The sequence below is a fragment of the Notechis scutatus genome, chromosome Z (assembly GCF_049901735.1).
Source record: "Notechis scutatus isolate UNSWTSFEM ecotype Mainland chromosome Z, rNotScu1.2, whole genome shotgun sequence".
NCBI classification, from domain to species: Eukaryota; Metazoa; Chordata; class Lepidosauria; order Squamata; family Elapidae; genus Notechis; species Notechis scutatus.
This window is the reverse complement of record NC_142025.1, coordinates 31,091,734-31,118,827: the sequence shown is the minus strand read 5'-3', so window position 1 is coordinate 31,118,827 and position 27,094 is coordinate 31,091,734. Positions and strand designations below refer to the sequence as shown.

The 27,094-nt window shown below is 33.3% G+C and overlaps 1 protein-coding gene across 4 annotated transcripts in view; it reads left to right on the top strand.

Annotated features, from left to right (window-relative positions):
* The window catches only part of CHN2 (chimerin 2), a 128,655-nt gene extending 101,691 nt beyond the window's left edge, over positions 1–26,964 (top strand). For all 4 annotated transcript variants that reach the window (XM_026673593.2, XM_087946950.1, XM_026673596.2 and 1 more), the window contains 6 exons: positions 14,464–14,548; positions 19,165–19,338; positions 21,482–21,559; positions 25,077–25,214; positions 25,375–25,480; positions 26,723–26,964. In XM_026673593.2, coding sequence (XP_026529378.1) covers positions 14,464–14,548; positions 19,165–19,338; positions 21,482–21,559; positions 25,077–25,214; positions 25,375–25,480; positions 26,723–26,894 — 753 coding nt within the window. In that variant the 3' untranslated portion in view covers positions 26,895–26,964. The remainder of the gene's footprint in view (positions 1–14,463; positions 14,549–19,164; positions 19,339–21,481; positions 21,560–25,076; positions 25,215–25,374; positions 25,481–26,722) is intronic.
* Positions 26,965–27,094: the final 130 nt, after the last annotated feature.

The window sequence follows — 27,094 nt, the reverse complement described above, 5'->3', positions numbered from 1 at the left end:
CCTCCTTGTGACTCACTGAAAGGGGGAGCAATAATAAAGCTTCTTATGTGAAACAAAATCTCATTAAATCAGTAATAACTCAGTACTGTATTTTCAAATATACCCCAATAGGATTCGACTCAAAACTGCAACTTTATGCTTTGACAGTACATTTCTCTGATTCATGATTGTTTTATTATGTGTATTTTGAAATTAATAACTAAATGATTCTGCCAGTTTTTTATTTCTGCCTATGAAAGTAATCCTTACATTCACCATTCACGTCAAATGCAAAGAACATGAAATTATGGGACACATGAAGAGTGGCTTGTTATTAGCTTTTCTAAACGTCATGTAGCCAGAGATGTTGCAATAAAAGAAAACTTCCTCACTCTGGGTTTACATTTAGAAAGAGTCATTTTCCTATTCAGGCAGTGTTTGGGATGACGTGCATATGTATGAAAGGTGACTCATTTTCTAGTACTTGCCTTCCAAGCATCTGGATCTGTGTCTGTAATGGGAACCGCTGCATCCATTCCATAATAAGACATTATCCAGTTACTGCAGTTAAAAGTATCTGAACTCTTTATGAGAATAAATGAAGAGAAACCCATAGTTATCATCAGGTTTGGGAACATATTCTGTGACACCTCATTTATTGGCAATGAAGTTATGGTTGTGCTAATCACTGCCTTGAAAATAGCTCTGGAATTCTGAATATATGGGACTCCTGTTTGAAAATATGGATTTGTTTTTGTACAAACATTGAGCAATAAATATTATAATATCATGCCAGTACTAATGTACCAGAGTAAAAAAAAAGCAAAAAAAACTATTGCCAGAGAATTTGTTAAATTGACAATTTACTCTTCAAGGGACAGATGGTAACTACTATGGACCATATCCAAGTATAAACATAATGTGTTCACAAACCATACTCTTTCTACATATATCTGTAGGCACACTTGCATAGCAGGTTACTGCATTTTTTTAACAATTGCAATTGTTTAATAAGTATATAATTTTATTTTTATTTTTCAGCATGTGTGGACATAGCAATATTTTATCTTGAGTCAAACAGTATACAAAAGATAGCGTAATTACACAAAAGAAACCTATGAAACCTATTACTTTGCAATCTTTTATTCAACAAAAAATTAACAGGTATATAATTTTCTTCGGTGACAAGCCTTTCAACATATTTTTAAATTATTTAGCAAAATGGCTCATTTATAAAATGGTTCATTTCTGAAAGGATAGAAATCTGTGTTTGATTTTTAACCAAGTACAAATATTGAGCAATAATATTAAAACATTATCCTAATACTTTCAAGTTGAAGGATTTAAAAGTACTGAAATAATTTTTAATTATCTGTGTCATTGTTTTTTCAAAGAGAGAAAAGGGCAATCCTTTTTTAAAAAAATCTCTAAAGCATTCTTTATTCTTATAAATTTCCCCTTAATCATCATTCTTTATGAAAAGTGATTTCATTTTAGCTGGGAAAATATTTCTTGTGACTTAGGACATATTTTCCACATTGACCTATGCATTCCTTCTTCCATCTTTGAAATTCTCTTGTTTAGTCTCTGATTTAAAACTGGATATGTGCCCAAAACCTTTTATTTGTTCATTCTAGCAGTTTAGCATACTCTTTGGCTTCCGATTTAAGTTTAAGCAGTAAATATGATTTCTTCTTCTTAAATAGATAGCCTAAAAATTAGATATATGTTTTTGCCAATATAAGAAATTTAAAAATATGAAATGGCCGTACAACTATTACTTAATAGAAGAAAATTTTAAATCATATTATAGTAAAAAAAACATTGTCAATGTACATGCTGTAAATTATTTTTAAAAAATTAAGACATTTTTCTGCAATGTAATATTTAGTATTTACTCACCTTGAGTAATCTCATTATATATATGAGACCCAGTTTGAGTTAGTGGTTAAAGTAACAGGCTAAAAGCCACGTGTCTGTGAGTTTTAGTCCCCCCTTAGGCATGAAAGACACCTCAGCCTCACAGGGCTGTGGTTGTAGGAAAAAGAGAAAGAGGAAAGATTACTGTGTTTGTTTGCTGCCTTGAATTATAAAATATAATACAGTATAAGTAAAATTAACATTAACATATAAAGACAAATTATATAGTAATTTGCCTTCATATAAAGAGTTTACCTAAGGTGGTATTTAATTCATTTATTTAAAAAAAGATTTACAGATAGAACAGAAATCAAAAAGCAAAGGGTGGCAATTAAGATTGGTTTATTAAAAAAAACTTAGACTTATATACCACTTTATATTGCTTTCCCCTCCACACGTTGAACCGAAACCCCCCGACACTGCACCAATACTGCACTATACAGCAGAATTCAAAAGAGCTACTCCCCTGGGATAGAAGCTGTTTTTCAGCCTATTTGTCCTTGCTTTTATTATTCTGTTCCATCTGCCAGATGGTTATAATTCAAAAAAAGGGTTCCCAGGATGAGATGGATCTTTGAGAATGTCTTGAACTTTCTTAAGGCAGCGGGACCTATAAAGCTCTTCCAAAGAGGGGAGAGGGCAACCAATGATCTTCTGGGCAATGACGTTAACCCTCTGGAGTGCTTTCCTATCTGCCACTGTGCAATTGGCAAACCATACAGAGGTGCAGTAAGTTAAAATGTTCTCTATGGTGCAGCAGTAGAAGGTCACCAGCAGTTTTTCATTCAGTTGTTGTTTTCTGAGAAGTCTCAGGTAGTATAATCTCTGCTAGGCCCTTTTGACCAGTGCTGCAATGTGAGCACCGCAGGTCAGGTCCTCTTTTACGGTAACACCCAGAAACTTAAAACTGGCCACTTGCTCGATCTCAATTGATAAGCAAGAGCTGGATGTCTGATCTGTTCCTTCTATAGTTAATTTGCAATACAACAAAAAGTATAATTTCTGGAATTCCTACAATGTCTATTTAATCTTCTGGCCTACCTCAAAGGGCTGACATCAATATTAAAAACTGTTCCTTTTATTTATGGGGAACAAGATTAAGGACAAACTGTTTTGAGTTTCTTTCTCATACTCTTTACTTTCCTAGAATGAATAACTATTTTTCCTCTCCTGCAGCCTAACTACAACCTACAAATTCATTTAACTATTTCCATATATTCTTTAAATAGCTGTTGTTTATTATTCTTATTATATACAATTTTCCAATTTTAGAAAATGGTAAAAATGTTAGTCTGTACAAATCCTAATACGCTGGTTTTAAAGAATCTGTTGATTGAAATATCCAATGCTTTGTAGTCCAGTATTGGATATTTTAAATGCAACTGTTTGCAACTGCAAAAAGATTAAATAAATAAAACTATTGCCTAATTGAACTATAACAATAAACCAATCTTCAACAGATGTATTAGACTTCAACTCCTATAATCCTCAAACCAGGACTGTGGGATGAAATACAATACATTTGATGGGCAACAAGCTGGCAAGACTATGTGGAATTATAGTGTATCATTATGTGAACAGAATCAGAATCTGAAGGACTTCCCCAATTTTATTTTTAACGATCTATCTTCACTGATATGTTCAGTAAAATAATGTCTATATTTTATAAAATGAATATCATCAAAACATGGATTATGAGCGTTTATATTTTATGGCTTGAATTTTTACAGTTTTGTGTTAATATATGAAAAAATGTGATTGTTGTGAGCTATCTAGATTTGTTGAGAGTTGGGTGGCCTACAAGATTAATTTATTGTCATGGTTTGTTGCATAATCAGCCAGATGTTCAGACTAGATTTCATATTATTGTCTATATCTTAAGTCCTTTTCAAGGACTGGTATAGGTAGATATGGATGTTTGATGGTATTACTGATATCATTGCAGGATGGAAGCTGTTCCAAGTAAAATTGCCTTTTGCAATAAACTGATGGTGATAGTCATGATTTGTCAATATTAATGGTGTTCAAATGTTGCTTCAATTGTTTTGAGATTCCACCCAAGGTGCCTATTACTATTGGTACTACTTTTACGTTCTTTTGCCACAGTCTAGTTCTATATGCTGGACTTTGTTATTGTTAATACCATAATTACTACCTTTCTATGATGTCATCCAGACTCAAACTATCCCAGTAATTAATATAAAAGATTTTAATCAGTTTAGACAATTATAGTTATAATAATGGGATCAACATTATTATTAAGATTAGAAACCTGAAGGTAATTGTTTTCCGTGTAACACATGATGAGTGTAAAAATTGGACTTTGAAGAAGCAATCAGAAACTTTATTGATAGTTTTGACCTTGAGTAGCTAAGAAAACAAACAGATCATAGAACACATTGATTCAGAGTTGTCAAAGTACAGATGATCAATCTCAAACTGTCACGTTTCTTTTTGCATCTATTTTTTGTTTTATTCAGGGCAAAGTCAAAATGTAAAACTGTCAAAAATCCAGGTTTAAAAAGGGGAAAAACATAAACTAACCAAGATGTTAAAAAGAAAAAGGTACATCAAAAAAACCCAACACATATTATCCTTCCTAATTTAATATTGATTGAAAATTATTATGTCATTGATTCTGATCTATTGCAAAATAGCCCCCTTAAAAAAAATTTAAAACTGATTATTGACCTGTTTTCTATATATTATATTAGTGACAAAATAGTTAAGGAAGAATAATAATACTAAAACAAAACAAAATTAAAGTTTCAAAACTCTCTGCTAACAAAATGTTATTGTACTCCATTTGTAGAAAGTTTATCACAACATCATATCTAATCCAAATCATCCCAAAAATTAAAAATAATTCATCCTAAATAAAATATACATTTTATTTCTTTAATGCCATCTCTTTATCAATTGTTGCCTAATCAAATATATTAGATTCATTTTCCACAATGTCTGTCTTTTCATCAAAGTCCAGATAGAAGTGGTTTCCAGTTAGGTGTAATAAAGACATCCAGTGTCCCTCAGTCTTCATAGGAAGAAGGAATGTGCCACTTCCCCATTCAAACAGAATCTGATATTGTAGGGATATGCAAGTTTAAACTTCAGAGAAATAGATGAAACCAACTCAGTTAATTCTCCAGTCATGAGAATACGTCTTTGATCTGAAACTGGATAAAAATCTTTTTGTATATCTTTATCCAAAGTTACATGCCTCAGCATATTTATCATGATTATTATTGTCTAATCAAGCTACAAACTATCATATTTTTGGTTCCTTATACAAGACTGAAGCTCCCTTGAGAAAATTATGATGATGAGAAAGTGGAAGTTAAGCAAGAAGATGACCAGCAGCAAAGTAAATGGACTCAATTGCAGCAACAGTGAATGCACCATTAAGAGACCAAAAAAGGCCAGGTTCAGGACAGACCTTCTATGTAATTCCTAACAACTAACATTAATTTGATGACTAAGTGTCACATGATACTACGAAACAAAGTATTCTGACCATCTAAGATATATTTTTCTGTATGAAAAATACTACTCTCTGTATATGAATATGTTGTGGCTCCGGGTTTGGATTCTGCTCCTGTGGCAGATATGAATACAAGTGATGAGGACATGGCAGCAAAATATGAGCCAGCATTGCTTAGCGATTTGGATAGTAACCAGGATGAGGAGATGGATGTAACAAGGGAAAATAGACCTGAATTAATAGAGTTGTCAGGACCTTTGACCTCCTCTGGTTCTTTATCTGATCAGCAGCCGGGAATGGCTGACAGGGAAGTCATGAGAGAGTTTTCCAGCGGAGATGAACATTTGGAGAACTTATGGCTAGACGTCAGAAACAGGAGGCTGAGAAGACAAACTCAGTTAGAAAGGAAGCGTCGAGCTAGTTATTAATTAGGGAAATTAGCACGCTTCATAAGTGAATAAAAGGACACGGCTGGGCTGGTGGAATTTGCCAGAAGCAAAGTGACTAATTAGGAGTGAAGACATGCAGCAAACTCTCTGAGGCTTGTGATTTACTGACACGCCAGGATTGACGGACAGAGTGTGGATTTATTGCTGTGTATTGGAATTTACTCCAGCCGTTCTCTTGTGGGGGTTTGTTTTTGATTTGAATTAATTCTGAAATGGCTGCTTTTTGTTTTGCTCGCCTGCAATTAAAGGGGAGACATAACATGAATATATACCAGGAATGGTTGCAAATACAAAACATTTAGAGGTCAAACATACAATATTATGGATAATGGTGGTGGCACCTCATGTATGCAGCTGCAAACTGTTAAGCAATAGATCACACAGGTAAATCAAATGCAGCGTTAGTCAACTCTGACATTCAATTAACAGTGAATATAAGGCATTAAATTGTTTACAATTCTATGTCATTAATGTACTTAGTTCGGTGACTATTATATATTGGAATCCAAGTTTAATGCTCCAAGTTTAGAAATACATAAAATGCTGAAATAAGGATATATCTCTATGTACATGGGCACCATTGATAACAATGGAATAAGTCAACTCTGCTTCTTAAGAAAAAAATAACTTTTTTTCAATGTTGATTGATCCTAAACTCTAATAACCATAACCCTTTGTGGATTGTAGGATTTGATGGAGTTGATAGGCAAATTTACCTCATAATTTTCTACTTAGTCTTTCTTAAACTACAACTTGGCCATGTTGGTTGGGGAATGTAGAACGATATCATACATTGTATGTAGAATGACTGATAAATGTTACTGATATAAATAATTGTTATACACTTCAGCTTTTCAGGAACACTTATCCAATGGCTTGTATCTTTCCAGCATGGATTTGGACAAGTTAGGACAATCAATAGATGGGTTAGCCAAAAGATAGAAACTTCTATTTGCAGCTGATTGTCAGTAGATTAACAGGATGACAGGTTGGCAATCATTTTGGAATAATTATGTGATTTTATGCAAGAATATTTTATAGCTTCTCAGATCTGTTACATATGTAAACAGCCAAATACTGTACAAATAAGAGGCTGCATCAGGCTGACCTGTAAGCTGCAATTAAGAAAAACAAACTCTTTGTTTCCTGTAATGGTTGTCAGATCAGAAGATGATGCTGGCGGAAAGGGGGGAATAATCATGCAAGCAATCTGAGCATGCATTATATTCAGTGATTAGCAGCAACTTTTCCTGCAGTTAGCAATGTTCACATTTCAGTGGGTAAATCACTGGTCTTCACAGTATCCTACAGAGGAGCTGTACAGAGAGCAGTACAGAATGGTCCTGTTCCAGATAAATAGTATAACAGCACACTGGTGACAGCAAGCTCCAGGATGAGAAAAAAGGGCATTGCAATTACAGATGTGCAGATGAACTCTGAGAAACAACATCCAAGGCTTAACAATTTGATCGCCACCATATGTTCTTTTTTAACTCTCTTTAATTGGAATTTGATCTATTTTGATCTTTTCTCTTGTGATTCCAACTGTCATTTTTAATAGGACATTAAAATTCAAAACAAACATAATGTTCCTAGCTTCTGATAGCAGGTAATTTCTTTTCCATTTTATAAAAGAACTACTTCGATTATTTTTCTCTTCTCATAATATTGCCAGTTGTAAATCACATCAATGGCAAAGCAAGGAATATCAGACTAAATTTGTTATTAATGAATGGAAAGAATTCTAGTCTCCTCCAGATTGCTGAAGATTTTGGTTTTTTTTAACCAGAACACTGCAACTCATTCAAATACACCTAGATTACAAAAAAAAAAAAAGACTCCCTCAATCTCAGGTTCTCTTCCAAATTCAATTATTTAATAATTAACTTTAAATTGTCCTATATTCTAAGTTTTATTATATATATATATATATATATATATATATATATATATATATATATATATATATATATATATATATATATATATATATATATATATATATATATATGATATAGTTGGAAAAAATTATTCCAGCATATTTCAAAGAAATTGATTATAATAAATATTTAATGCTTTTGTATTAAAAATATTATGATTTTTTTTTACTTCAGTTCATTGTAAGGAAGGAGACCATACTATAAACCTGCTTAAAGAGACTAGAGTCTCTTCAATTGAAGAGTATCTGGGAAACTTACCAATCCTTCTAAGGCTTCAGCTGATAAATTAATTCTTATGTTTAAAAGTGTTAGAGATTCGTTGCGCTGAAATATATACACTTGCATTGTTATCATGACTATTTGAATTGCTTTTTGTGCCAGGTGCAAAAAGATTAATCCATTCAGAGCTACTTTAATGTACTTTAAACAATTAATGTTTTAAAATTGGGGGACCTATCATTTTATAAATAGACCTTCAGTATGTTTTTAGAGAGTGTCTAAACAAAGTTATTAGACCACATTATCCTACGCTTGATTCACATGCTAATTTTTCCCACACATGTCATACTCTTCTGGCCCCAGTATTCCATCTGTTATTCAAAGTGCTTTATCTGCCAAGGTCATGAGCAAATTTGAGGGGGAAAGGAAATGAACAAAATCATTAAGGGCTTTCCACCTGTTTTTTTTTTTTCCTGCTATTATATCCTCAATATATTATCCTCAATTATTCTGATGAATTTAAATTCTCATGAGATACCTAGGAAGAAATGGCCTCTTTTAGTGCATCTTTCCAGTATATCTTCCTTATAAATTAAATTTTTCTTTTTTCCCCTCCCCCTTCCATTTATAGTTTTCCAGGTTGCCTTACACATATCCTCCTGAACTTTGTTGAAGAAACCCATTTTTACAGGCTGTCTCATATAAGAACAAAGATCCACTGAATGTAAACTTTTGTTTTAGTCTTTAGAAACCTGCAAAGTTTTATTTTTCACTGTTTTTATTGTAAAACACTGAGAATAGCTGGAAGATTTTGTGCTGCAAAAATGTAACAAGTAAATACACATGTGCAGCCTTATGGGTAATGCCTTCTTATTTCTTCAGTTTCTTCACATTTAGTAGTTTTTCAGGACCCTAAGTGTTTTTCATGGCTATTACCTTTTTAGAGTTGGTCTCAGCTTCTTAATATTCCTACAAAGCAATGTATATATATTTGGAGAGGATTTTAAACATATTTATTTCACTTTGGGAAGAAAGTAACCACAGTCTGGGCAATTGGATTCATGAACATTCCCTACATGGGGCTGGCTGCCTTTGAAGAACACTTGGAAGTAGTTAATGGTATTGATTATTCAGCACATATAACACCATATTCTGCATGCTGTTTCAGTTTCCAGTGTCCTTCTAGGTGCAATTCAAGGTATTGGTAGTTACTTTTAAAGTTTTTATTGGATTTCTTATGTGACCTTTTCCCCAAAATTGTTTCTACCCGTCTCACTTGGCCTGGAAGGCAGGGCATGCTGCAGAACTATTTGCTAGTGGAGCCGAGGACAAGGACCTTTTCTGCCACAATATCTATCCCAGAGAACATTATTCTAGCTGAGATTAGGTTAGCCTGACCCTTCTGGTCTTTCACAAGGCCATAGAGTCCTAGAGAACCCATCTGTTGGCCTTGTTGATAATTATTTTATGATGGTCAGCTGCTATCTGTTTTATTTCACACTCCCCAATTTAGTGACTGTAAACTGGTGGCTTATAAGTAATTTTTTATTTTTTAATATTTGTGTTCTTGCTGTATAGATTTATATTTACTAGTTTGCTTTAATATTTTGATATTTTAATTGGTATTTACCATATATATCAACAAGTTGAAGCCAAAATACCCCGAACAGTATAAAGTACACTATTTCTTGTATTGTTTAGCAATGTCTGACAAAAGCATTTCATATTGTAACAGTGGTAAAGAACCATTTGATTTTAGTTATTATAGTCCTTGACTAAGATATGAGGTAATTTTAAAAACTTTAAATAGATTGTTATCAAAGAACGCAGTGAAGACTCTGGCTCTAAGTCCTTACCCAGAGATGTTTAATGATAAATGATGTTGCTGAATATCTTGACAAATGTGCTTAAGTAACCTCCAAAATAATTAGAATTGTAAACCAGATTAACCCGGAATATAACTAGCAATTCCATATCATTACTTTGAACTAATCAATTTAACATTCTTCATTAAATTATGTCATAATACAGTTGGTACATTGTGCAGCCATGCCTCTGTCCCTACATTTGAAGTCCATGACGGTCCCATATAAAATTGCAGTTGTCAGTAGGGTTCAGTTTTCCTAATCTGAATATATTGTTTTATATATATGTGTGAGTATACAATTGTACATGCATACGTATGCATTGCAGGACAATCAGCATTTCTAACGACCTTGGGCAGCTGCTTGAGATCAGTATGAGATTGAAGTACCTTTTTAGGGTAACGATCTAAACTTGAAGCAAATGATTTAGATTAGCAAATGAATAAATGATTTAACCATGGCTAAATGTTAAATTTCAAAAGGTTCTTTTATTATTAATTCCCCTATTGCAGAATTAAGACCAGTATAATATTTCATCTCTTTCCTCACCCTGTTTGTTTCTGCATATTTACAATCAAATGGCACTTTCTGTGATTTTGTTGAATAAGAATCTGTCTGTATATTGGAGTTTGGATGAAACAAGATTACTTATGCAACTTGGAAAAGACAGGAAAACAAAAATAGTGTGTTTGTGTTTGCATAGTTGATTGAAACATTCAAGAACCAGTAATAGCCAAATTCTCCCTGAATATCTGCACAAATATCCTGTTATTCATTTTGATCCAAGTCATAATAAGCCTTTTATCTATTATCCATAGATTATGTGTTGCTATTAATTTTCTAACTGAACATTGATGGTACTAGTTTCTGCCATTCAGAGGCAAGCAAACACATACAAACGTTTGTGAAGTCGAACTGAAGAGACAATAAGAACAAATCGCAAAACTTCTAGAAACTCTAAACCCTACCATGTATATGACATTGTCTGACTCATCCTCAAATATAAGATTCCTTGGCATCATTATTATCTTAATATAAAAGTCCATACAGTAGTTGCATTATTCATTTTCATTGGAATTTATTAAATATTGAAAAACATTCCGAATTTAAGAAAAGATCCACTACAAGTAGTCTTCAACTTAGAATTCATGTAGTGACCATTCATAAAACGGCACTGAAAAAAGGGATTTATGACTGTTTTCACACTTATGACTACTGCAGCATCCCCATGGTCACGTGATCAAAAATCAAATGCTTGGCAATTGGCTCATATTGATGACAGTTGCCTAGGGTCATGTGATCATCTTTTGTAACCTTCTGACAAGCAAAATAGAGAAAATAGAGAAATTAATAGAGAAACCAGATTTATTTAACAACCATATTACTAACTTAACAACTGCAGTGATTCACTTAACTGTGGCAAGAAAGATAATAAAATAGGGCAAACCGCACTTAACAAACATTTCACATAGCAACATAAATTTTGAGCTCAATTGTGGTCATAAATTAAGACTACCTATATTGTCACAAAATAACATGGGATTATGAATAAGGTTTGTTCCTAAATCTGTCTTTAAGTCAATTTTTTTAGGTAAGTCAAAACAGTACATATATTTCCTAATTACCACCAGTTAGTCAAATGGTTGCATTAGTGTATACTGGTATATAAAGTGATGTATGCCATTCTTCTCTGCAGGTCAATGAACAACTGAAGCTGCACATTGTTACCATGAATATCATAAAGCAGAAAGTGGGGGTGGGGGGGTGTTTTCATTACTATAAATCATTATATATAATTCAAAATTTTAATATAATAGGCCAAACAGCAGTCTATTCACAAGTTGTCTGTAAATCAGAAGTTTTTAACCTAGGGATTGCCTCTAAACCCAACAAATACAATATGAAAAGAAAAAGAAAAAAAGAAACCTCACGTGATTAAACCAATATTTGTGAATAGATCCCAAGGCATTTTCTTACTTAACTTTGAATTCGGTAAGCAATTTTCTGGGTCAAAGAGAAACTCTTTCTAGATAGACCAATTTAAAAATGTGCACTATGTTTAGTGTTTACATGATCTTGAAGAAGTATATTTGTCTAAAAATACTGTCCTTTGAATATGTATAGACGATTGTTTGGGGTTTGGTTAAGGCCCATTAGCAGCACTGTAATTTAAGTTTAGGAAACATGAGAAAACTCTATTATACATTACCTCAATGTAATGTGTCACCAAGAATGTACAGTTTTTAGAATTGTATTATTTGACTTTATGTTTGACTTTAATTCAAGCTATTAAATTAGATGATTTATTTCAATGAAAAAGTTGTTGCTTTTTCTTAAAAACTTTTCAATCTCATCTGCAGCTTTATATCCTCTCCTGAAGCCACAAGGAGATTCCTTCTGTATCCTCTTCAAAGCATTGTACAATTCTTTCTCACCGTGAAGAACTATTTGGGAAAAAAATCTGTTATACAGTTTCTACTTTTCTAAGTCCTTTATTTTTTTTCCATTATGATGAATTTTGTATATTAGGGATTATATAGTACGATCATTACATATAAGAGGACCAGATTACATACTATAGTAATTTCATGGAAGCCAGAAATCTTACAGCAACCATGCAGAAAAAAACGAAATGTCCCAGTGCTGCCTCTGTTGTTATTTATTGGCAGATATCTTTTATACTGAAAATATTGGAAAAGGCATCCCCCTTGCATACCTGAGTATAGTATATATATACCATCTTTGTGGATTGGGTAAATTTGGCCTCAGAATCTATTTTTCATGGCAGCTGTTAACTAGAAGTAAACCATTTAGGTCTGGTGATTGTCATGAAACCTATAACTATGTACACTGTAGTTTAATAATAAGCACAATTCAATCTGATTCCACTGTGCATTCTCCAGACTTTCTGAACTATTATACATTGCATTCTCAGCAAGCATGAGGTTTTATTAGGGCACCGGGTTCATTCATTTATTAAATTTATATAGCTGTCCACCTCATACTTGTGCTTCAGGAGATGCACACAATTTAAAAATATATCAAAATAATAAAAAACAAATCCATTAAAATAGTTAAAAGTTTAAACTGTAGAAAGAACAAAAACACAGTTGTGATTCTGAGCTTGTACCCATTCATGGGCTATATTCTTACATCCACTTCAATGGCAGAACCAGGTTTTAAGAACTTTCCAGAAAGTCCACAGGGTTGGAATAATCATCATGGAATGGAAGAAATGATGACATAGTAAGGGCTAAGAGCAGTTCTTCTCACTCCTAACTAACACTGGAACCAGTTCATAAGGATGTAAGAGAACCAGCACAATTCAGTGTGAATTATCACAACCCCCGAAGTGTGTCCAGAAGGATGCCACAGTTGATGGTTTTGAAATCCACTGAATAATCAAGTAGAGAACAGATAGATCTACCATCTCCATCCCATTCCCACAAGAGGTCATCCAGAAGGATGACCAATGCCATCTCCATCTCATACCCTGGTCTGAAACCCAACTGAAAGACATAAAGATAATCCACTTTATACAAAATCATCTACAGCTGTTGCACAACCACTTTTTCAACAATCTTCTCCCAACTGAATATATATAAAAATTGTTTAGTATGTGAGATCTAGTAATGGCTTCTTGACCCCTCTCTTCAACATAAAGGTTTACACTGCAGTGAGCATCCACTACAGATAGTCTTCAGTTAGCAACCAAAATTGAAATGTTGATCAGTAACACAGTTGTAATGCAAAAAATCATGTGATCATGCCAACTGACAATGGTAATTCCAGTTTCAGTTGTTAAGTGAATCATGCTTCTGTTAAGCATGACATCACATGACTGCAAATTGCGACTTATTGCCAGCTCCACACTGATTTTTGCTTGTTGGAGCAGTGAAGATTGCAAAGGCCAATTCTGTGATCATAGGACACTGAGACCATTGTAATTGCATGTTTGTTGTCAAGGACCCAAATACCAATTATTGTGACTGTGGGGGCACTGCAACAGGAGCTTTGAGGACCAGTCATAAGTCTCCTTCAGCACCATAACAACTTCAACTGGTTGCTGAATGAGTGATTGCTCATCTTGGGAGGGGGGGCAATGATGACATAGTAGGGATAAAGAGAAGTCCTTCTCATTCCTAACTGGTTTCATAACTGGAACCAGTTTGTAAGGAAGTAAGAAAACCTGCACAATTCAATGCAAACAATTAAAACCCCTGAAGTGGAGTCCATCTATGCTTATTTATTAGCAACAACATCCATGATTGCCAGAGTTTGAATTTGAGTGCTGAATGCTTCTATATTATAAGCTAAATCTCAATCCACATCCCGCATATTCACTAAGGCCTGAAACAATAAATGTCAAACAACACAACTCATTTATTTCATGTAAAATAATTTCTTTTGCCTATGAAATGAACGAAAACCTTGATCTCATACAGTCTTCATTTCCTTGACTTATTATCCTCAGTCCTTGAGCAGAGCTAACTGTCAAATACATTTGTTCTTAACTAAATCCATTGTTGTTTCTGTTTCTTCATATACCATCTGCTAGTCCATCTGCCATTCAGTGATCTTGGATTTTGTTTCTTTTTCTTTTCTTGCAGATCCACACATTCCGGGGTCCGCACTGGTGCGAATACTGTGCCAATTTCATGTGGGGACTCATTGCCCAGGGTGTAAGATGTTCAGGTAATTATAAATACTGTGTTGTCCAGATCATGGTCTATTTAAAAAAATAGAAATGTAAATCTCTTTAAAATGACCATAAAGAGTGCTGAAAGCCAACCTGTAAGAACTAATTTGATCTCATGGATACGGCATCAGACGAGAAATGAGGAGATTGTAAGTTCTAGTCCCACCGTAGTCATGAAAGCCAGATGGTGACTTTGGGCCAGTTCTGTCTCTCATCCTAGTCTAATTCACCTCCTTGTTGGTTGTTGTAGAGAAAATAAGAGGAGGAAGGTGTGCTGGATATATTTGTTATCTTGAATTATCTGTTAAAATAACAAACATGAGACATAAATAAACAAAACATTAGTCTCATCCTTAATGTTTATGGAAAATTTAAAAAATTATAACAATATAGTTTCAAATCCAACCTGAATAAGTAAGAATGATAGCTACATCAAAACAGATATATCCATTTCATACACTCAGTTGCCTAACTGGATTTCTTCCTCCCGCCTCCTCTCGTTTACTCTTCTTTTTATGAAACAGAAGATTTGTAATGATAAAGATATCAATATCATTTCTTAAGGCATTTTAAGTTAAAATATATCAGTAATTTGCTTAAAATACATTTGGAGTATTTATCCTGAGATTTCTGAAGTACAATAAAAATTCTTGTGTGAAAAGAATTAAAAGATAAAGCTTTATATGCCATGTAGCTACCTGAGAACATCTACTGAATACTATATATTAATTGAATCTTAATAGGTCAGGTCCAATTCCAAAGGTAAAATATTTCAGAGTATAGTTAGCAAGAGCATTCTTCTCCCAAAGATAAAGCGCCTCTAAAACAGAACTTTTGGGCATGTGTTTATAAGCATACAAATGACCACACTTGGCATTAGATGGTTGTTAAATGAGTTATACTTGATTTGAATTTAAATGAGTTGTACATTATTATTAAGTGAATCCGACTACCTTCATTGTCTTTTATGGTCAGAAGTCATCTGAGAAAGTTGCAAGTGACAATCACATGACCTGCAGTCATTTTAGATACATGCCAGTTGCAAAAAACACCAAATTTTGATCATCTATGGGGTGCTCTGAGCACGAAGACCTGCAATAAGTCACCAATTTCAGTGCCATTGTAATTTTTGAACAGTCACTAAATGAATAGTTGTATCTAGCAGTACTACCTGTACTGTTTTCTTTGCAAGAATTCAAAAGTAGTTGCCATTTCCTCATCCTAGATGGTTTTCAATGGTTTTTTAGATGCACCATTCAAGCATGAACCAGGTCCAAATTTACTAGCTTTATTTACATCAAACAAGATAATAAATAATAATAAAATAAAATAATAAAGATAATAAAATGTCTTGTAACATTCTCACTAGAACAAAGTTGCTCATATTCAGATTTGGCCATGTTGCTGTAGTCATAGAGGTCTTTCCTGACAGTAAAAATGTAACCGTAATAGTGGCATAACATATTGCTTCCTTTTCTTATCTCACCAATTTAATTGACTAAATGGATCTCTTTATCTTATTTAAAAATAACATGCTTATTAAAGAAAGGGAGAGAGAGGAGGGGAGGGAGGGAGGAGGCAGGAGGAGGAAGGGAGGGAGAGAGAGGGGGGAGGGAAAGAGAGGGGGGGGCATAACTTGTTGATATTAGTTACACTCTGTCAATATAAATAGTCGTCCTCAACTTACAATAGTTTGTTTAGTGATCATTCAAAGTTACCAATTAACTGAACAGCTAACACCTAATGCTTAGGTGCCAAGGCTAGAAACTGGGAGACTGTGAGTTCTAATCGTGCCTTAGCCATGAAAGCTGGATGTGTGACTTTGGGCCAGTCACCCTCTATCAGACCTACTCACCGCACAGGTTGTTTTGGGGGAAATAGGCGGAAGAAATGTTAGCAATGTTCACAGCCTTGAGTTATTGTAAAACATTAGAGTTACGGTTAGGATTAAATAAATCAACTTATGCAATAGTGCCAATATTTACAGCTGCAGATGTCTTAGAATTTACACATGCCAAAATTCCTAATTAATATATCTGTATCCCAACATATCCAGATGCCATTAGTAGTGGAGGAATGAAGTATTACACAATCTTAGGATATGAGAAATTGTTTTCTATGTATGAAATATATAGAACTATTGCTGGGTTTAGTATTATAAAAGTGTAACATAAGAAAGAGTATGTTTCTTTCATGCAAAATTTAATGATTAATTAATTCCTAGTATTAACTCTAAAAAGGCAAACAAATTTCTAGTGAAAATTCTTATGCTGGCTGGGCTTGTTTAGATTTAACAGAATAATAATACATTAGATGGTATTGGACTAAAGGAATATACATTTTACTTATGGATGTAAAACCAATACTTTTTTTAAATTCAAGTGAATGTGCTCATATAAACATGATGTTATTATTATGGTTAGTTACATTGTTCAGCCAGATGTTTAGATTGGCTTTGACATTTTTATCATATCTTCTCAAGGGACAGACAAATGTTGTTCTTTGATTGCATTAAATGTTTGATTATAGTATGTAAGCTGTTCCAAGAAAAGCTACCTTTTACAATTATTTTGAACTATTATTATGTGGGACATAGATTTTTTGAGCTGAAGTCCACACTCCTAAGGGAGTGGGACAAAAAAATGATTTCATATTATTATTATTTTAAATAATTAAACCTAGTTAATAAGATTACTCTCCATAAATCAATAAACAATTGCAATGAGAACTCTGAAGGTATCCCAAGATTTTCAGATGGGAATGCCCCTCATTGATATACCGGACCCTTTCCTGCAAATGTATAGGAGGGATTTTATCCAATTGCTCACTAAGGAAATTAACTACTATTTTGTGAATAAATCTTACAAAATTAAGACTCATTGAAATCAGTAAGCTTATTTCTAGATACAAAGGCATAGGATTGCATGCTTAAGCTGTTCCGGCCTAATAGTTTTATAGGCCAGGAGGGCAAGATCTTCAAATTATAAATGGATCTAATGTAAAGGAATTTGTGAAGCATCCTTACACATTTGACTTGCGTGTACTGATTTTCTCTTTATTGTGCATAGATACACACATAAGAACCCCAAATTTTTCCCAATACTATTTTCCCTATGGAAAGATCTCCCTTTTTATTTTTTAGCATTCCAACATTTAGAGAAGAGTGAAGAGAATGAAAATCTCCTTTCTTCCTTGGTCCTGGAAAAGCTTCATAATTGCTTTTAAAAAATGTAGAATCACAATATTGCTGTAAACATGTCTGTTTTTTGCCTCCAAATCATGTCAATTCCCTTTGCTAACACTACTGTTTAGTACTATTGCTTTTCTTTGCTGTAAAAGCAATTTTTAGCTCAGATGTGCACTTTTTGTGATTCTTCAGGCCTCTGTGGTAGTCCCTATTTTTTGCAGCTGCCTCATAAATCCAGTGACAGCTGAAAATTAAGAGTCCTTCTAGACTTAGCATCTTCTCTTTCATGAAGAATGCAACAAAACGAAGCTGAACGAAGTCTTCAAAGCAAAGCGAAGTCTTTAAGTCTAGCATCCTATTTACTGACTGCACATGTGTCTTGTCTAAATTTAATTTCAACTAATCACTTTAAAATATCATATGGCTTCCATGGTGTATTTTTGAATGTGTTCACTAATTTTATAGAAAGAGTGGTATTAGTCCATTGTATGCATCCAACTATGATTAATTTTTTATCGGATTATCAGAATTACCATATGTTTCAATTCTGTTCCATCAATTTTGTCCTTTTTTTCTATATAGATACTTTGCATAATTTCTTCAATTTTAGTAACTTTATATGTGTAAGTTCGTACATTAAAAACTGGCCTCCTGCAAACACTTTTGCCATTCGAGGCAGAGAGAGGGTAATCATCAAGGAAAGAGATTGTGATAAAATTGTTGTTATACATAATTGTTGAAGTAATAAAATTTTAAGATCTGGATTATTTTGCGTTATTCTGCTTTTATGCTGCTTTCTAAAATTTGGAGTTTTTAAATTTTAATTAATTTTAACTGTTTATATTATTTTGGTGTAAAGATGTAAACTGACTTGAAGACCTTTGTTATATAAAAGTAGCAATTAGTTTTCAGGTAATTATGTCTAACATTTTTCCAAGACTAGGAACGTAGAGGCTGTAGATTATGAGATGTAATTAAAAGCTCAAGGCAGTGTACCATCTGCTGTTTGTTTTGGTAATAGCCAAATCTGATATCTTTGCTTTTGCATAAGAACCAGCCATCATAACAGTATAGTTTTGTTCTGAGTATTAGCCAGTGGTGGGATTCAAATAATTTAACAACAGGTTCTCTGCCCTAATGATTTCTTCCAACAACCAGTTCACCAAACTGCTCAGAAAGTTAACAAACGGTTCTCCTGAACTGGTGTGAACTGGGCTGAATCCCACCACTGGTATTAGCTTAATCTGTAGGATAGATATGTTAAAAATAATTTTGGAGATGCAAACATATATAATATATATCATTTTATATCCATGTTTTGCTCTTGTCAGATATTTATTTATTGAAGTTATATAGCCACTTATCTCAATCTTCCAGTTTACAATACCAAAAAAATTGTCATTAATCCTAATATTTTTTCTACAGATTGTGGATTAAATGTACACAAGCAATGTTCAAAGTATGTTCCCAATGACTGCCAACCAGACCTTAAGAGAATCAAGCGGGTCTATTGCTGTGATCTTACTACACTAGTCAAGGCCCACAATGCACAGAGACCCATGGTGGTGGACATATGCATACGGGAAATTGAATCAAGAGGTATACTTTTTACATTTTGATTAAACAGAATTCTAATTTGTCAATTACTGAAATTCTGACATCATTCCATGTTTTGATAACTCATTATCAGATGCAATCAAATCTCTACCCTGTTAAGTATTTCAAAAAAGATTAAAATAATATATTAAGGTTATTTGAATTTTGTTTTGTTGTTTTAATAAACTTTTGTAAGTGAAAGTTTAAGAATCCATATTTTATAGTTCAACCAGTTGAGGTTTGATTCAAGTTTAAAAATAGATCTATGGATTATTTATAATAGGCCTGAACGTGTTCCCACTTTATAATGCTTCAACTGCAATAATTAGAGCTTAAGAAAGTTTTTATTTTTTTAATCTGACCTCTCCATATAGAACTGAAAAAGAATGTTTAGGGGAAAACTAGGAGGGAATTTTAAATGTAAAATAATTTTTAAAATTGATTTTGCTGTTAATCAGAATTTCCAAATTGGTGAGCATTGGCTAAGAAGTATCCTTTTGTTTTTAGTTCTTAAAGCAGACTTCCTTGATCTCATGTTCTCCATGTGTTTTGTAGCACCCAGAATTTTAATTAGCATTTTGACTGGGAATTCCAAGGCTTGTGGCCATAGTGCATTTGGAGGGGGTCAGGTTGGGAAAGGCTACTTGAAATGATGTCTATTGACATGAATCAGGCTTGTGCAACTGGTTCTAGTTGGGAGACATCACAGCTTTAATTAGATGCATAGATTTTGAAAAGATTGAAATACTTTTATCCCATCTTTAAAAAATATATCTAAAAACCATTTTTGCTAGTTTTTCATTTGCTAATGTAGATTATTTGTTTAAATAATTTTGCACACTTAATTTTTTTCTTTTCAATAATTTATTTTGAAAACATCTATTAAATTTAAAATTATTGAAAGATAATTGAAAAATCAAAAGAATTACATAAGTTAATGTTAAGGTTATAATTAAGAGTGTTTAGACAAGAATAAAAGATAAATATATCACTCAAAATGTCTTTTCTTAAAAACCAAATCAAGAACAGAAATCTATTACAAATATGTTAACAGTTCCTGAAATCTTTCACTTTGCAGATAGATCTGTGGTTTGTTTGTTTTTTTTAATTCAAAATGAGCATTTTGAAAGCTACTTTAGATTGAGTTGACATGATTTATTTACCTCTGTAGCGTACTAATTCCTCAGAGGTAATTAGTAATTATTTTGTAATTTTCCCTCTGAAGTAGGTACTGTATGAGATTAGCCTTGAGGATGATGTAGAGGCTGTATCTCAAGCAAAATATGGCAGATAAGTTGTATCAAAAGCTACTTGAAAATGATTCTGTTTATAACCACTGCTTTTACCAAACCTATACTTACTGCCAATGTGCTTCTGGTCCAGGATGAGTATGCTAATGGTTTGTGATCTTCTAAGACAGGGGTCCCCAACCACCGGTCCGCGGACCGGTACCGGTCCGCGGAACAAGTCCTACTGGGCCGCTGGCTTGCTGGGCACCGCCATCTTTTTTTGATGAAAAAGTGCTTCCGGTGAGCTTTTCCGGGTAGAAAGCTCACCAGAAGCACGTTTTCATCAAAAAAAGATGGCGGCGCCCAGCTGATGCCGGTACCGGGCCGCGGCGCCCAGCTGATGCCAGTACCGGGCTGCGGCGTAAAAAAGGTTGGGGATCACTGTTCTAAGAGATTTCAGGCCTAAGGGATTTTATTAAAGAAGAATGAACAGAAAACTTCCTTTCATGAATATAATTGTTTTTAGAATCAAGTCATCAGTTTTGAAGAACCATCCTTATTTAGCTTAAAACTGAGTTCCAATCACCATCATGCAACAAGATCTACAGTGACTGTACCCATTTCACATGCAACAATTCTATGCTAGTCTCTGGTCTGTCCATTAGAAAAGAAGAAGAGAAGACCTCTGCTTAGCACAATTTCTAAACAAATTGTCAATGTCTAACATAGCAAAAGATAATTCTGTAGTTTATTAAATAAAATGAAAGTTTTTAAATTAAATGAAAGTCACACTCTCCACTTGAAATGAAAGCTCCATCAAAAAATAGTTGCAAATTCACCTGAGAAAATATGGAAGGAAAAATACATAGAATAAAAATGTACCTGTAAACAGCAATTGATAGAATTTTGGTTTGCAGGTTTGAAGTCAGAAGGCATTTACAGAGTATCAGGGTTCACTGAACACATTGAAGATGTCAAAATGGCCTTTGATCGAGGTAACAATATATTTTAGTTTTGGAAACATGATATCTGTTTTATTGCACTCTCATAGGTTTGGTTTTGTATCAAAGATGTTAATTTTATTTCTCTCAAAGATTGTATATTTCATGGTTCTTTTATTTTCTACTATTTATCACATGTATCAAAATAAATCCTATTTGAAGAATGCATAGTATCCCAAAATACACAACAGAGCTCATTATTTCACAATAATGAAATAATAATGGTATTGTAAAGAAAGATTCTGCTACATATTGTGAAGCTTTCTGAAGTTGCATCATTAATTACCAGAGGAAATTAAATTGCTTTTTTTTACAGTAGATGTTTCACGGAAATCATCATTTGTGCCTATAGCCTTGCTCATATGGTGCTTTGCTGTAGACAAGAATGAATCTTTTTACATTCTACCACACTTGAATTCCTTCTTCCTGGAAGTGTTCTGTCAAGGTTAAATTGTAAGGACAGATAATGTTTTGATTTTTTTTTAAATCAAGACTTTTGATTTAGTGGTATTGATTCCTATAATATCTTAGTAAGAACGCAAGAATGATTGGTTATTCTTCCACTGAATGACAATGAATGTTATACAGCAACAGTTGCTCACTGTGCTGAATTGTTGTTCAATTCTGTTTCTGTCAGCATATAAAACCTTTATTGTGAAACTTGTTCATAGTGGCCTTATTGTGATTAGTAATTTCTGAGCTTTTGTTTGCTTCTTTGTCCTACTTCACATTAAATATTTCATACGTGATGTTGTGAGAGATTTGCACAATTATATTTCCTACCTACTTGATTTTATGGATGTCTCTATTCATCTTTGTCTTGTAAATATTTAAGCAAAACAATTTATCCTAGATATTAGAATGAACAGAAATCACCTGGTTTATACCATGCCTGGCATGTCTTTTTTGGTTGACTTAAAATGGCATAGTGCAATTATTTATAACAAGTCGTACATGTACCACAGATAGGACTTACAAACAAACAGTCTGCATACTTCACTAAAAATGTAAGCCTTTGAAATACTGTATATAGTAAATATAATAATAGAATGCCTATTCATAGTTCATAGTCAAAAGACAAAAGGCTTTTGGTTTTGGTAATGCAGGAACCTACATTCTTTTTAAAAATGATTAATGGTACTTAAAATTTTTAAAAAATGGAAAATCAATGCCATAGTTAACATTAGACTCGCTTTATACATGCAGTTGTTCAATATATAGGATGGTGTCCATTTTATTAATTTTATATATTTATTTATATTTGCCTTTTTCCACGGCCCACACAGCATGTCCAGATTGCCTACCTCACCCCACCTTTGCTTCTGCCTGCTGCTTGCACAGGTACTCAACTCACCTGTGCTGCACGGGCTGCAGTTGCTTCCAGACACCATCAGCCCATGTGCGCTCGCTGCTTCCTATGCTGCCACATCCATCCTGTTTCACTAGGGCTTATTTTTGGGGTAGAGCTTATATTAGGTGCACACATAAAAACTGGGTGAGGGCTTATTTTCGGTATAGGTCATATTTTGGGGGGAGGGCAGTATTTTGATAAATAAGTAAAGATGACAAACATGTCCTATTTTCACTGCCACAACCTGGTGAGATCATTTAGGCTGACAGGGACTGGCCCAAAGTTGCCTAGTTGGCTTTTATGACTAAGGCAGGATTAGACTTCACAGTCTCCTGGCTTCTATCCTTAACCAGTAGACCAATGAATGCAATAAACTGGACAATAATTACTCTTTATACATCATGAATTGAATTTGTACACTACACACACACATTCAGAAATGTGTATAGACTGCATTCATTACTTGTTTCCTAGCTTACACTTACACTCCTCCAACACTTTAATTCTACCCTTGATTTAAAGAAAAAATAAAATCATTCATAACAAGAAGCTGGGTTTTCCATTCATTACAAAAAGGGGAAAATAACAGAGAAACACATTTTACATATTGCTGTAACTAATTTTTGAGTTCTTCCCTTTGCTGAATCCTGATTAATGTTTAAAAACTACAGCTTTCATCACTAACATTGTTTTTAAAAAAAACCAAAAACCTGCCATACTGTTTTCCACATCCAGTTTCTTTTAATATTATAGATCTATAAAGATAAAATAACTCCAATTTTCAGAGTAAGCAATTATTTCCACATAAGTAAACATTTTGTTTTGATTTGCAGTGAGGGCTTGGATAATATACCATTTTTGTTTACCATCTCCTCAATAATGTAGAGGCAGCTGCAATGTTTAAAAATAACATTTTTACACTTTTATAGCCATTTAACACTCATTGTATTGTGGAGTAATAGAACTGTCCAACAACATTTTATAATTCCAATTCTACTATGTCACAAATATGAGATAAATAGGCGGAGACTGGTATAGCAAAATAAATATTGTGATGATAAAAGTAGCAGTCAGTAGGATGCTAATGTGTAAATTCACTCTGCTATATCATGTTAATGTTTTATAGAATTGCTTTCCAATTACAGGATTTATTATTTCTGTTGAGAAAGAAATGTGGATGTATTCCTTCAAGTTTGGTGCCAAGAGCTAACCACAAAATCAGTAAACCAATAAAAATACAAAAGACCCTTACAGTCACCTAAGCAAAGTGGAAACGATACAGAAGGAATGATACTTTCTGCAAATTTAATTTTTATTTTCAAGAGGCTAGCTTGATATCTGTCTCAAAACTTCCACTTGTACAAAGTATCACAATATTAGCTAGTGGTAGCCAGCTAAAATGTAAATCATTTTAGTTTAGAAACAAAGTTTAGCTATGTTTATCTACAGAGTTACAATAAATGAATAGTTACCATTTTTAAAGGTCTAATAGGTTTTAAACCAGAGTACTAAACCAGAGTATAATTTCTTCCCATGTGATCTTATCTGTCTACTGAAATTGACATAGGAAAATCTTATCATCCTATTTCTGCACCATCCTATTTCCATAAGAATTATGTAAATCTGGCTAGAGGCTGAACAGTCTTTTCTCATCTATTTTTTTTCTCATCTATTTGTGCTGTTTTCAAACATATTGTTCAGTTTATTATAATAAAAACATTAACCTTGGGCATTAAAAAAGCACAGATTGGTGAAATCATAAGGAACAGATTCTCTGTTGTACTCAGAATAATAATATGCATTAGATAAGCAACAGTGCTATGATCTATATGGGGGTTGTGTAAGAACATATTTTCCTACAGTTGCACCAACAATAATATTGTGTATATTTCAGACAACATAAGGAAAACAGAGACAATAAACTAAGATGTAGGTAGAGTTTTTAATGATAGTCCAAAGCCATTTCAGATTCAGTTTGATAATTCCCCCCATTACATCAAAAAGCTGTACTTTTGTTTTCCAATAATTTTACACCAAGAATATGGTGTGTGGGCTGCATGAATGGGTCTATGTGTCAGTGTTTGAAAGGCTATGACAGGAAATAGTTAACTTTGCCCCCAGAAAAACTAATCTTAAAACCCATACTCATTCTTTTTCCAGATGGTGACAAGGCAGATGTGTCTGCTAATATATATCCTGACATAAATATTATTGCTGGCGCACTAAAGCTGTATTTCAGAGATTTACCAATTCCTGTTATCACTTATGATACTTACTCTAAGTTCATAGAGGCAGCAAGTAAGTATTAAGACAGATTTCTTTTATTAATCACTTATTACATTCCATACATTCCATACATTAATATTATAGTTCTAAAATTCTTACAATATAAAATTCCAAGTTAGATTTTTATTTAATGCTGACATTTACCCCTAATAAAATTTACTGTGTCCCACAGAAATCTCCAATGCTGATGAAAGACTAGAATCTATCCATGAAGTGTTAATGTTACTTCCTGCTGCACATTTTGAAACTCTTAGATACCTGATGATTCATCTTAAAAAGTAAGCTATATTGCTTTATTTTATGTGGGATGTATATGTGTGTCTGTGTGTCTGTACAGGTAGTCCTCAACTTATGATTACAATTGAGCCCAACATTTCTATTGTTAAGTGAAACATTTGTTAAGTGAGTTTTGCCTCATTCTATTACTTTTTTGCCACAGTAATTAAGTGAATCACTGCAGTTGATAAGTTAATAGCCCAGTTGTTAAATAAACCTGGCTTCCCCATTGAGAAGGTTGCAAAAGGTGATCATGTCACCTTGGGACACCGTGAGAGTCATAAATATTGACCAGTGCCAACCATCTGAATTTTGATCATATGATCATGGAGATGCTACAAAGGTTGTAGCTGTGAAAAATGGTTGGAAGTCACATTTTTTAGGGACGATTGTAACTTTGAACAGTCACTAAACAAAATGTTGTAAGTCAGGGGCTCTGTGTGTGTGTGTGTGTGTCTTTAAAACAAAGTCATCAAGGAAATTTCTATATAGACCCATAATCTTTCAGGTTATTACTGTGAGGGACTTAAGAAAAGTAAGAACTCTAAGACAGATGGAAGCAATTAACATACGTATAAAGATTCAGTTACACATTCTATATCTTAGATACAGTAAGGAACTAAGAGTAACAATGAGACTTCATGAAATTCACTGCTAGAGAGTACTCTGAGGACAGGAAAATCATCATATTTATTTGTGTAAGAGAACGTAGGTGTGGAGTTAAAAGGGAAATAGGCCTAGATCCTCTGCATAGCCACAAATGGACTAAGTCCAACTCTTATTGAATTCTGTTGCCTCTTGTCTAATATCAAAATAATGCTGTTCATTGAGCAGATTCCTATGCATAGGCATGCGTAGTAATAAATTGGTTTATTTGGAAAATCATGCGTGTTGGTCATTGTTGCACCTGACAATTTGTTTGTTATGGTCCTTGATGGAATAACTAAAACAACCAAAAATAATAATAAATGAAAATAGGAAACTTATACATTGCTTGGAATGGTACATTTAAATGATGTCATTAAATGTATTAGAATTTAAAAGATGAAAAAATCAAAATCATGGGACATCTTGAAATGTAATGAACTAAATAAGTATAAGGAACTGTGAAAGAGCAAAATAATTTTTGCAGCTGAGTTGTAGAAGCATATATATACATTATTGGTCATAGTATTTTAAAAGTAATTATTAAAACAGTATTTTAACAGTAATTCTAAGAAATATATATATTTCTTCCATTATAGGATTACCATGAATGAAAAGGAAAACTTTATGAATGCTGAAAATCTGGGAATAGTGTTTGGACCTACTTTAATGAGGCCCCCAGAAGATAGCACTCTTGCTACACTCAATGATATGCGGTACCAGAAGCTAATTGTGCAGATACTAATAGAGAATGAAGATGTTTTGTTTTAGACAAACAAAGCTCTAAATTTATAACCATCTGCAATGAAATTTAAATTCAAATAAATCCTCATGAAAAGAATCGTGAGCAATGTTTCATTTTATGTGTCTTGTAAATGTACACTGAGTAAAGCTATGTTTCACCAAGTTAGGAGAACAAAGGGTTTTTTAAAAAAAAAAAAAAACTTCCCTTTTCATCTTTTACCTTGTTT